Raw genomic sequence first — 13,315 nt, 5'->3', positions numbered from 1 at the left:
TTCCCAGCCATGTTGTGTAGTCCTAAATTAAACTGCCTGGCAAACAACAACAGAGAAATTATTTCAGATTAAAAGTTTCCTTAGAAATGCACAGCCATATGCAAAATTTTGAATACTAATTAAATGGTCAAGTTATGTTTTGTTGATTATCTAAGTGAAAATGAGTTAAACATCCTCAACAGAAAAAAAAATGACAAATACAAAATTTCGCTGCAAATTTTAGTGCACAATTTCTATGTATTTGCTGCATTTAACATGTTGGAAAAACAAAACAAAATATAAAGCATGTCATAACTTGCATAGGCCATATTTTAAGTCTGCTTCCCTCGCTAATATGTTAAATTCAACAAATAAGCAGTCATTGTGCATTAAAATGTGCAGAAGTGTGTTCTCTGTAGTAGATGTTTTAACTTAATTCCACCTAGAAAATCAACAAAACATGTCATTTGACCAGGGGCGCCCAAATATTTGCATATGATTGTATTTTGAAACACTTACCCATTTGAAAACACTAGAGGGCAGCATTTACCATGAATTCATTGAACATAAATGAGATTCTGTGTAAGCGTTATTTAGTCACAGTCCTGCCTGTTCCAAAACTATATAAAACTCCACAGCGTTGGGATGTGGAGCAGCGGGACTGCTTTATCTGGAGGGATGGAGCTCCATTCAATACCCCTGGCACAAGTTAGAGTGATTCAGAACTGATCATGCAACATTAGCATCTGACCTCACTAATGCTTTTGTGGCTAAAAGCAATTAAATCCTCACAGCAATGTTCCAATATCTGGAGTAAAGCCTTCCCAGAAGAGAAGAAGCTGTTACTGCAGCACAGGGGGGACAACTGCTTTTCTTCATTAAGGTGTTTACACCATACAGGGTGGGGGATCAATAAACACCTTATTTACACAAAATTCTCACCAGGGATTCTGACTAATAAGACAAAGACATTTAGGAGACCCAGAACACAAAACCTAGAACACAAAACCTCCTCCAAGTAGCTCTTACCCTAAAAACAAGGATAAAAGGGAAGCAGGTCATGAAAACAAAAGCAATAAGAAGCAAAAGGTGGTTGTATGGTACAGTAATATAACAGGTTTTATTTTGGTTTTAACATAGACAAAGAATATGTTGTAATATACATGTGTGTGTGTATATATATATATATATAATATATATATATATATATATATATATATATATATATATATATATACACACACACACACACACACACATATATATATACATAGACCCTCACAACTTCAGTACAATTACAAATATAGACTTTGTCCTCTGATTAAAAAAATAAATAAAATAAGGCTCAACAGGCTTGAAGAAATTTCACATATGCTGAGCACTTGTTCACAGATGAAAAACACTTCTTTGGGGTCAAGATTTGTCTTAGTATTTAAGCATAAATCAAAATGATTAGGACTAGCCTTAAGCCTTGCTGGAGCTGGATTAGTTTTACCTGGGGAGGTGCTGTAATCTGAGTGATTACTGAGGATGTGTGATTTCAATCCAGTACGAATCTGCCACGTCTGTAATTTTCACAAGTCTGCTAAGTAATAATTCCTGAGTGAATAACCTCCTAAAATTCAGCAAACTGGAAGCTTCTTCAGCAATAGTAATCCTGTTTAAATTGACTTCATGGCAATGTAATAAATTCTGGTAACAGACATCAGCACCTCTGAATTTTTAGTGACTGGAAGACAAACTTGGCTGCAAAAATTGAGCTCTTGGCACATTTTCGTTATCCTCAAATTCAAATAGGACTACTGTAATATAAAAGATTTAGTTGTTAACTAGAAGGAGAATGAAATTAAATATCTGACAGTACCTGCCACAATGCAGAGCACCTTCTAGGCTGCTCAATATTTGTGATATTTGTTAAGTTAAATGAGCCCACTTTACTAACCTGATGCTGTTCTATCTGGTATTATCTCCAAGTTTGTTTTGGTGGTTTGTTTGGATGCAATTTTTTCTAATCTTAATGCTGAAGTGAACATCCAGGCCATGATGTATTGATCCAGGCTATGATGTTTTAATCTGGACTATCTGAGGTAACTTGGGGAAATTACACAGACACTTATTACACACATACATCCCAAATGAACTGGGTGGTCGAATCCCTTACAAATGTGATTTTCACTGCTAAAACTAATCCAGCTCGAGCAGAGCTTTAGTCTGACTTTAGATCAAAATGGCTAATACTATGAAAACCATACATTGTCAGGCCCGAACATTTGACTACTACTGTAGTGAAGATCCAACAGCAAACAATCTAAAAACATCAGTTTAAAACATCAGAATTCTAAAGTGGAGCAAACTCACTGGCCACTGTCAGCTTTACAGACCATACAGGTGCAATCGGTAGCTCTACAATCAGATCAAAGCCTTCTGCTTCATATTTGCATAATTTGTTAGTCTTTCTTGACCTTGTTCATCAATGGACCCCTCAATGTCACTGCTGGACTGGGAACGGTCCATCAACCAAAATACATCCAGCCAACAGTGTCCTGTGGTCAGAAAATGCCCACTGATGAAGGACTAGAAGATGACTAATGCAAACTGTGCAGCAAAAGATGTACTATTGTCTCTAACTTCACATCTATAAGGTGGACCAACAGGGTAGAAGGGTCCAATAGAGTAGACAGTGTTTAAAAACCCCAGCAGCACTGCTGGATCTGATACACTTATTCCAGCGCAATACACACTAACACACCACCACAACGTCAGTGTCACTGCAATGCTGAGAATGATCAACCACCCAAATAATGCCTGCTCTGCATAGTTCCTGTGGTGCTCTTGATTATTGTTAGCCTTTCTTTAGCCCATTCATCAAATCAGGTGTAGATAATGAAGTGGTCAGTCCAGCAGAACACGTAGAGGAATGGTTCATTCAATAAAGCTCATGTTGCCAATAATTAACAAAAGCAAACAGCCGTCTGAGAATAATATACTGATTGTTGGCTTATAGCTTCCCTTCACTGTTAACAACATTAGCATGTATGGCTGAGATATTCCTTTACGATCTCCACAATTTTCAACGCTCATTGTTCTCCACTTGTTTTGCGTTCCCTTCTTTCTCCACATATTTTTGCCTTCATCTGTCCTTCTTTGTATGACACCACAATCTCATGTGACGGCTTAGGCTTTTTTGGTATTTGAATGTCCGGTGGCAGGCCGTGCACTGGTGCCAGAGAGGCTCCCACTGGCGATGGTCTTTTCCTCTGATCTCATGAACGTAAAACTCATGACGCCTGAGGTTCCCACTTTCTGAAAAGGCCCTTCCACAGAGGCTACAACTGTATGGCTGGGCCCCAGTATGAACTGCCATGTGCTTGCGCATGTTTCCATGGTCGTTGAAGCTGCGCTCACACACGCTGCAGGTGAACGGCTTGGCTCCTGTGTGGGTATGCTCATGGCGTTTCAGGTCCCGTTTGGAGAGGAAAGCCTTGCCACAAGTTTCACATGTGTGCTTGCGTGGATTACTCGATTTCACTGTAGGTGTGCTCTGCTTAGCTTTCTTCCTACCTGGTTTCTTCTCACTGCTTTGCTTCATATCTGAGCCTGTGGGTAAATATGGAGAGCATGAGATATTCACTGAATTTGCATCAGGTTTTTCATTGACTGCTTTGGTGTCATTGGAATTTCTAGGCTGGACACAAGGTCTCCTTAAGACATGCATATCGGAAGCTTGTGTGGTCAAAGGGAGAACCTTGTGTGGTCTCCAGTTTGGATCACTTGTATCATCTTCTTCTGATTCCGACTGGTAGGGAGGTGATGTGCCCTCCCTTCTCCCTGTTATTGAAGGACTAAGCACAGTCTTTTCTCTACTGCTTCTCTGTCGGAGCTGCATTCTCTGTGTGGGCAAACCATCTCTGATGAACTCAAGGGAAGAAATATGATGATTCAAATTCTCTGTTTCTGGAATCTGACTGGTGGAATCCAGAAGAGGTGTAACTATAAGTTCTGAAGGTTCCTCTTTTTTGGCTGTCGAGTTGAAAAACTCTTCCTTTACTACATCAGGTTTGGACTCCACCTCCTCCTCCTGCTTGAAGATGAAGTCTATAAAGGAAGGGCACAGTTCTGTCTCCACATGCTCTTCTTTAACAGGTTGAAGGAATATAGAATCCTCCTCCTTCTTAACATGTGCCAAACAACTCATCGCCATCTGTTTAGTCAGGGAAAGAAAACATAGCATTAACTTACAGTTTGCTTTATAGCACCCACATATAATCATTTCAACAAGGACCAACAATGTCACGCAAACATAAGTCATCATGTTGTGCTACAATAGGCTGGTAAACATATGGCTTTAGAGTAGTCTTGGCTAAACCAAAGTGCCATCTGTGAAACAGCACTGGAAATTCATAGTCTAGTTTTAGGCTTAATCTAGAGTGTCTTAATTGGCTCTTTCTAGCATGTACATTAAATTCACCCCTCATAATTAATTAAAAACAATGCCATAAAAAAGTTTTTGTCCCAAAAACGATTGCATATCTTGCATTACTACAGAGCTTTCGTTAATATTAATTAACAGCTGGAACTTTAATAAAACATCCCCAAAGTATAATTTAATTCTTCAGCGCTGAGGACTGAGGAGAGATTACTATTTCAACCTTTAGGCCAAAGTTAAGTGTCTATTTTGCTCATCCCCTGTTTCCCTCAAAGATCCTATTCAAAAACTCCTTGGATGCTTAGGGAGTCAGTGAAGAGGCACTGCGCTCAACTTTTACACAACAAAAACACAAGAAAGACACATTTCCCTGTCCAAAATCAAGTCAACTGCATGAATTACACACACACAGTTCAGATCCTGTCATTCACCAGTGAGCTCCGTATCCTTCCCCAGGTGGGGCCCAGTCCTGTGTTTTAAAGACAGAGTTTCTCCTGGATCCAAGTGATCCCTCTTTGGCCTGCCGGGACCCAGGGCTGGAACAAAATTCACCAGGGAAATATTAGGATCCTGTTAAAAACAGTAAAATGTCAGGGAAAAAATATTCAACCAATTAAAAGATGGCATGAAGTTGAGTTCATTAAAAAAGCTTCCATTACTCCCATTCTGGTAGAGTTCTGTCTTACGACCGGAAGTCTCAATCAATCATCATCTGACAACGGATCACACTTTACCAAAAATATCCTATATATTTCTAGAAAGAAAGCAACGACTTCATTTCAATGAATGGGCATAAACTGCAGAGACAGAGGCTGTCTCAGTTCTCTTTTTGCTTATAAGATTTTTTTCCTCTCAAGGCACTGAGCTTGTGATTACAGTAAACCTAACCATTGCACGTGTTCAGATATTGAAAAATGTTCTTGCACAGCATGATACTATAAACTAGTGTCGATGGAGATAAATTTTTTCACTGTGTGTAAACCTAACAAACCAGGCACTGGTCGTCATCATCCCCACAGTCAGACACAAAGCAGGTGAAAATGGCTTTTAGCCACCATCATGGTCCTGCTCTGTGGAACGCACTGCCTAACAGCCTGCAATCTGCCCCACTGTGTCTTCTGCAAACTTAAGATTTTCCTTGGGCCTTTAGTCAGCTAATGGTACGTTTATTTTAGACTGTTTTATTAAATTAGTTTGTAGTTTATTAGGGTTAGTTATTTAATTTCATTTTGATAACGCCACTTCTTTTGTTCAGATCTTATTTTATTTATTTTCACTGCCTCATCTTGTTCTTAATTTTGTTTTACTTCGGTGAAGCACATCTAGTGTCTTGTGTGCTAAAAAAGAAACGTACACCAACATGAATTCCATACTGATCTAAGCTGCTTTATGCTGGTTTAGCTGGCCACCCTGCATGGTCATGTTGGCTGACCATTATACCAGCATCCAAAACACAAAATATGCTGGTCTTGCTGGTGACCAATCTGTGCTGTTTTTTTTTTGTTTTTTTTCTAGCCGGGAATTTGAGTCACACTATCTTATACTGTACTTCACTCAAGTGCTAAATGAAATACTAATTATGCTCCATGTCCACCAAGAATTTCATACATACTGGGGCCAAAACATGTTTTTAGGGAAAATATACAGAAAAAGGCACATTTAAAAATGCTTGCTTTTCCAAAGAGGCATTCGTTTAAATTACTGATATCTCTCAAACTCATCAAACTTGTGTGCCAGTAATAAACTGATCTGTAAACGAGGCTGAAGTTAGCTTGTTAGTCGTCAGCTGCTTATTCGAACTACCCCGTTCCACCTTAAATTCGAAGAAGAAGCTGGAAAAGGAAGCAAACTTCAGCCTCGCGATTTGTAAACAGTTTGCAAGCTAACCAAACTCTGTTCTTGTGAAAAACCTTTCTAGTTTATACTTACAGGACCCTTTTCAGCGCCTACAGAACGCCGTCAGGATGATTAAAACGATTTTAACCCTAAAAAACAACGTTAAATTTGTGTTAAGACGCTTTTCGTTAAATACCTTGTTTACAGTGTTGGGATAGTCCAGAGCAGCCTGATGTGGAGTGTTGAGGCGCAGCGCCACCTACGGCGAGGGAGTCACACTTCACTCAATGGCAGGGTGAAATGTAGGTCAGTATACTATGGGGTCGGTTTCCTGGAGAGAAATTAAGCCCACACAGATTGTGTAACATCCATAAATGCCTCTTAAAATTAGAATAGGACGTTCTGAAGCAGCTGCACATAAGCCAAAGGTCACCATGATTAGTGCCAAGTGCCAACTAGAGGGCAAAGCCTCTCTGGAACTGTGTACTTTAGAGTGATGGAGCACCACCCCAGTATCTTGGAGATGAGTTGGAGTGCTGTTTGTGATCAAATCCTCACAGCAGTGTTACAATAGCTAGTATAAAGCCTTGTCCAAACTTTCTATTAAAACTCTTTATTTTGAAAGAAGCAATGGATGTCTTGAAAACGTTTTACACATATAAAGTATTGCAGAAGTTCACAACCGCCTATAAAAGCTTTCACAGCCCACAAGAAGATTTAAAGGCCCATGTTTTACATTTTTCTTGTATTTTATTTCTTCCCCCTGAGGTTTATGTGGGTTTGTACTTACACCAGCAATGATTAATTTTTACACGACCATTTTCCACCCTCTGTTTATTCCTTAGAATCCAAAAAGGTTGTTTTTGTTACAGTGCTGTTTAGATTGATATAGAGCTTGGTTATGACTGGCTGCCTTGTATTGTGGCTCATTCAGAAAACACTCCCTATAACTTCAGTATGAATGGGTGGAGCTTAACTGCTGCGGGCTGAATAGGTGGATATATGTAAATGTGTTGGTTTTTGTGACATCACAAACTTGGTGAATTCAAAAAAGTTTGTAGCTTAGTTTCAATATATGGACAGTATGGACTTTAAGTGTTTACACTGCATAAAAACTGTTTTTTATTTTTAAAAATTGAGGAAATTTCAGTGATATGTGCCCGTTTGTTTCAAATGCAAGCAAATATAATACAATAAATGAGGTAGTCTATCGAATTTCACATGACTGTATAACCATGCAACATAATAAACACCATAAAAAAAACCCAAATTCTCTGTTTGTGGCCACATATTCAAGATAAATGAATTCTGTTCAATTAAAAAGAGAGACGTTCTACACTGACTTGCACTGAAAAGAAAAACAAATCAACTAGCTGGATGTTGGTTACAATACAAATTTAGGCCTAAATGTTATTTTCGCTATCTTATTATTAGCAATGATACTTGACATTATTGGTTTTGTTAAATGTGTATATATTGTAATTACATTTTGTGGTTTAAAAATAAATAAACAAACAAATGAGTAAATACAAAACTGCCAACAGCCCCCTAGCAGTACCACCATGGTCAACTGATGGGCCTCGGCCCACAGTCTGAAAACCACTGGTGTATTCAATTGAATACTGCAGTGTTTATTGATGTCTGCACTTGTAATCCACATATAAATAAATTCACAAAGAGAAAGAGGTTTGGTATCAATCTTTTGGGTTTTTATTGAAAAGGTGCCCAGGATTCTGTACATTAGACAAAGGGAGATATCCAAGGATCAGGAGCTGTAACCTTTCCTCATCTCTTCATCTCTCCTTCTCTCTTTCCGTCCTCCTGGTAGGGTAAGGGATGAGGAGTTGGGGTTTGGGGCGGATGAAAGATAAAAACTAAAAGATGGAAGGAAAACAAAAGGCCATGACACAGGAGAGAAAGAGAGGAGAGGAAGCGGGAGGAAGAGGGAAGGCGCACGTTTGTTTTTTTTTCTTGGCGCTCCACAAACAGACATGTAGAGGCCCGGGAGCTTAAAAAGGCTCCAGTAGAAACGTACAGCGGGATGTCCCGTGTGAGCCTGAGAGTCTGTCACCCCTAAGCACCCTCTCCCCTATTTTTATCTGTGCAGGAGCTTGGTATGGTCCGTCCCGGTCAGAGAGGCGCGTTTGGCCTCAGACGTCTCTCCTCCTCTCCTTCCTCCGGCGCCCCTCTGCTTCTCCTCCGGTCCGTCTCTTCCGCTCCTGGCCCGGCCCTCACTTGCTGGCCATGGTGTAGCAGCCGTGTGGGTGCCACTGCATGTCGCGGATGCGCCTCATGGACTGCATCTGAGGGCAGCGAGCGCCGTACTCGTTAAAGTGTCTGTAGTCGCCCTTCTCCAGCAGGTACTGGCTGCCACGGTAACCGGGGTACTGGTAGCCCACCCAGCTGGAAAGCAGAAAGGTACATTTGGTTACTTGGTGCTGTTCGCATTTTATACTTGTATGTTCTTGCTATCTAGCTATATAACAAGCCTTTCCTGAGTTAAAGCAGGTGATTTAGATTAGATTGTGCAGAACAGGGATACTCCAGTACTACTGGCATAGCTGATGGCTCCCCACTTACGTTCCACAGCTGACGATGATGCTGCCCACTCTGTCGGTGAAGCCGTAGGAGTACAGGCTGGGAACGTCATCGTCCATGATCTCCATCTTACGGCCCTTGAAGTCGCCCACCTCATACAAGCAGATCTTGTGCTTCTCGGGGTCCTGGGAGCAGAGGAGAGATTGTTGAGTGACAAAGCAACACTGACCCGGTGAAATGAGAAACGAAAGGGGACTGTTTGACTTACAAACTCAAAATGTTACATGAAATAAAATTGCATTTGATGCTCTGAATGAAGTCTGTATGGAAATATGTGTGATGTTGAAATTAAGTTTGTATAAGAAGTTCTGTTTTTGAGCAGAGAAGAGTGTCTCCGCACCATTCTGACGGGTCTGAAGGACAGCAGGTAGTCGTTCTTCTGGCAGTTGCTCCAGGAGTCCCAGCGGGGGTAGTCACCCTTCTCCAGGATGTACATCTCTCCACAGAAGTTCATCTGTTCCCAGCCCACGAAGCTGCACAGAGCACAGACACACTGAGTGAGAGATGCACAAGAATGTACACCACACTGTGTAGGCTATCCATTCATATAACCATCAGCCTCTCCATCTCTCCATGCATCCATTCCTACATCCATCCATATAATCATTTGTCCCATCATTAGTCCCTCCATCCATCCATCCATCCATCTATCCACCAATCCTTCAGTGTAGGGGTCAAACTTACGGGCCGCACTCCACACGCAGAGAGCGAACTTTGTCCATTCCCATTTCACACACATTCATGCACTCGGCGTTGATCTCAATCATGCGACCCTGGAAGTTCTCCTGGTCAAACACGTACATCTAAAAGAGAGAGAAAGAGAGAGAGGGGTGTGTTACAGGGGTCGACATTGGCTATTGCTTTTGCCCCTGGCCACTACATTCCACATTTTGGCCTATGAAAACGCAGAGCCTGTGGCCCCAATGGCCACTATCTTTGGAGATTTGTTTTCCTTTTTAAAACCCCATCAGACCATTAACAAATATCCAGCACATTCTTAAAAAAGGCACTTCAAGTGTTCCTTAGTAAAGGCAATGGATCTATATACAATAATGAACACTCAAAGAACCACTTATGCATAAATGGTTCTTTGCATGGTCAAATGGTTACTGTCCATGATGGAAGACCAGTTGTATATGTTTTGTTTAAATAATGGTTCCATATAGCCTCTATGTATGTTTCTAAAGAAATTCATTTTGCTAAGAAACCACTACTTTTCACTTCCCATGTGAGATCCAGAGCTTGTTTGGTTGAACACTGAACAGCATCAAACCAGATTTTGTCAGAATTTGCTGACCTTTTTCAAAGCAGTCTCTGACTAGTGTTTGGTGGAAAAGCCTGTTTGTTCAGTGTAAATAAAATTTATATATGATATACATGTTTCTTTTATTCTGGCCACAAATTATTGCAGAGATTCTCTGGCTTGATGGCCAATGCAAACGTTTATGTCTGTCCACCACTGGTAAATGACGTCATAACAAGTGACCAGATCATTTTTTTTTGCCTGGGAGATTGTCTGTATGTCTGTGAGTGTGCGTTTTACCTTGTAGGCCATCACGCCCATGCCCATGTCGGACTTCTTGGTCTGGGCGGCCTTGCCGTCGGTCTGAGAGGCAGCCTTCTTATCTCCACCGGAAGACATGATGCCTGGAGAAAGAAACAGAGAAGCAGAGGTTACATTTACTTTACAAACACTTTAGCCATTTAGCTTTAGACAAGCTAAATGGCTAAGCAGAGCCTAAAAACCAGAAATGACAGAATTACCCAGAAGAAGTTCTTTTATTTTCTTCTTATAGTCCACATTATTTTTTCTTAGCTGTTACAGCAATATGTGCCGATGTATATGTCATATATGTATGTGTGTGCATGTGCGCATGCATGTGTGTCTTACCTGTGTGTTCAGTGCGTGTGTGGCTGTGCCCAAGTTCACTGTGGGAGTGTGTGTGTCAGTCCATGCCTCCGGCTCTTATACCCTGGCGCTGAGTGAGTGGGGATTAACCCTGGACAATGGGGGCCGCTGAGCTCAGCACACGCACAGAAAAGAAGCCCCTCATCATCACCACAGAGGGCGAGAGACACAGAGAGACAGAAACAGAGAGATACAAACACAGCAACATAGAGTATGGGACCTCCACTTAACAATTCCACTGCAAACACTGAGGCGACTATCAGCAGTCATCACAGTTAGCTCCAGTGTCACTTCTCTCATCTTTAGCATACATATCAATATACTAAACAGAAAAGGTACAAAGACACCAGCCCACTTTTTATGAGGTATAATATCTGATAAGATCTACACTCTCAGGTACGTGAACAAATTGTGTAAAACTAATTATCTGCTCAATAAGTGTGTTTTTGCCACAATGTATCGTTAGAAAAAAACAAATAAACATAAATATTCTCACTGTCAAAAAAAAACAATGTAAAAGCGTCATCTGAACACAGCAGCTGTGTGAAAGTTTCATGATGAATGGACCAATAGTAATGTTCCAAAATCACATGAAATAAAATCTCTTTACATTAGCTTCCATTAAAAGTTTTTGCTTTCTCCTGTAAAGTTGCTATTTTAGTATTATTACTATTACTATACTGTTTCGCTATTACTATTTTTTGGACAGTGGCAATTTCTGTAAAAACTAACAAGAATTTCATGTTTTTTTTTTGTTTGTTTTGTTTTAAAGGGGAGTTTATATCTTCTGAGGTAGTTAAAAGAACAAAGTTTCTTTGAAACTTTCTTCTCGATGCCTCCAGTCATTGCACTGATTTAATCAAGTACTCCTGATACAATTTAATGAAGTACTGATGAGCCAAACCAGATATTGAATGATAACTACAAATAATACTGGGCTGACTTAAGAGGAGGTTTGGAAATGGTTAAAAAAAATACATCAGCAGACATAAAACTGCAACTTATTTTATTATTATTATTATTATTATTATTATTAATAATATTAAGGATTTTCTAAGCAAATAAATGCTCACTTCACAGAAAAAAGTTTTTATATACATTAGGTGCCTAGTGACAAGTCTGAGGAGTGGTTTGATGCGTTCAAAGAAAGTCACGGATGGACTGTATCAACATTTTATAAGAACAGGAGTGAACCGGGCCGTGATTTAGGCCAACATTTGACACTTCCATTATATTAGCTGCCAGACAAACAGCTCCAACAATATTCTGACACTGACATATTCAGTCAATGAGTAAGTAAACATATCTGAATAAAAATCTGAATAACCTAACTTTAGCACACTTTAGCGCATAAGCGATAAATGCCATGATACCATACATTAGAGATTCTAGGCTATTTCTGTTTACAAGTTAACTGAGGGTGAATGAGTGGGGAGGGAGTGCGGCCACTTTATTCCCTAAGTCAGTGGCATACTGTCTGGACGTGGCATCACTCTAATATAGGTTTCAATGCTATGTTGTTCACTCAGCTATGTAGGATGCTGTCAGACATTCTGCATGATATTGATATAAAACACAGTTTCTTCAGACTAGTTTAATCATCTCTCCAGATTTAACAGCAAATGGTTTAGAAATCCATCCAAGATGCAGTTACTGACCAGTTAATGGCTAAATCCATATTGGTTTCTACACTGGACATATAGCGCCTTAATGGGGTGCAGAATCTGTCATTTTATGGTCTTTGTGCACTATATAGGGAGAAGGGAGCAATTTGGGATTCAGCCACTAAACATTTTTATGCTCTATATATTGCAACTGTTTGACTGTTATTGTAAACAGTGTAAGTCATATAACATCAGCATCACTGGTATCATTTAATCCTAAAAATCAGTGGTGTGTGGCCTGGAGGGGGGAGTGATTCGGGGACTTGTGTCAATGTGTGAATGAGTGGGAGTGAAATCTTTGGTGGTGGGAACAACTGGACATGGCTTACATCCAAACTTCTCATTTTGGACTGACATAATAGCCACTAAAGTTTATGACCAGAAAGATCCACCTGTGCAAAGTTCATTTATTTACTCATCACTATCAGTTATTTTATTTTACAGCAGATAAAAATGAGGCATTTGGCACATTTACATTAAATAAATATCAGTTTGCACTGTTTCTGTTAATAAACAAAGTAAAAGCAGTGCATCATTCCTTCCATCCATTCAATTGTCCATCCGTTCCTCAGCTCATCTATTTATCCAGCCATCCATCATTACACGCGTCCAATTACTCATCTATTCAGTTATCTGTCCATCAAACTTTCCATTGATCCATCCATTTAGCCTTCCTTTCACCTATCCATGCATCCACCCATTCCTCATCCATCCATTTCTCCATCCCTTAATTCATCCACCCATCCATCCCTTCATTTATTCATACATCAGTCCAGCCATTCTTCCATCCCTTCATTCATCCACCCATCAATTTATCCATTCCTCCATCCTTTTATTCATCCACCTATCAATCTATCCATTCCTCCATCCCTTTATTTATCCATTCATCAGTCCATTCATTCC

General features: G+C 40.1%; 2 protein-coding genes across 5 annotated transcripts; both read right to left on the bottom strand.

Annotated features, from left to right (window-relative positions):
• Window positions 1-1,199: 1,199 nt before the first annotated feature.
• On the bottom strand, window positions 1,200-6,499 carry LOC118807027 (zinc finger and SCAN domain-containing protein 21-like). Of its 4 annotated transcripts, none has more exons than XM_036568799.1 (3): window positions 6,438-6,499; window positions 4,812-4,975; window positions 1,200-4,180 (listed from the first exon to the last, which is right to left on the bottom strand). In XM_036568799.1, the coding sequence occupies exons 2-3, from the start codon at window positions 4,830-4,832 to the stop codon at window positions 3,110-3,112; spliced, it is 1,092 nt and encodes a 363-aa protein (XP_036424692.1). In that variant the 5' UTR covers window positions 4,833-4,975; window positions 6,438-6,499; the 3' UTR covers window positions 1,200-3,109. The 4 variants fall into 4 exon arrangements, with proteins under 4 accessions (XP_036424692.1, XP_036424696.1, XP_036424694.1 ...); XM_036568803.1 differs by having other exon boundaries at window positions 4,816-4,975; XM_036568801.1 differs by having other exon boundaries at window positions 4,837-4,975.
• A 1,717-nt stretch (window positions 6,500-8,216) lies between these two features.
• On the bottom strand, window positions 8,217-10,507 carry crybb1l1 (crystallin, beta B1, like 1). The gene is made up of 5 exons (XM_036568804.1): window positions 10,383-10,507; window positions 9,524-9,642; window positions 9,180-9,312; window positions 8,822-8,964; window positions 8,217-8,644 (listed from the first exon to the last, which is right to left on the bottom strand). The coding sequence occupies exons 1-5, from the start codon at window positions 10,479-10,481 to the stop codon at window positions 8,473-8,475; spliced, it is 666 nt and encodes a 221-aa protein (XP_036424697.1). The 5' UTR covers window positions 10,482-10,507; the 3' UTR covers window positions 8,217-8,472.
• Between the last annotated feature and the right edge of the window lie 2,808 nt (window positions 10,508-13,315).

This window comes from Colossoma macropomum, unplaced genomic scaffold (assembly GCF_904425465.1).
Source record: "Colossoma macropomum unplaced genomic scaffold, Colossoma_macropomum, whole genome shotgun sequence".
Lineage (NCBI taxonomy): Eukaryota > Metazoa > Chordata > Actinopteri > Characiformes > Serrasalmidae > Colossoma > Colossoma macropomum.
The sequence above is the reverse complement of the archived record's forward strand: the minus strand, read 5'-3'. Positions and strand labels throughout refer to the sequence as shown.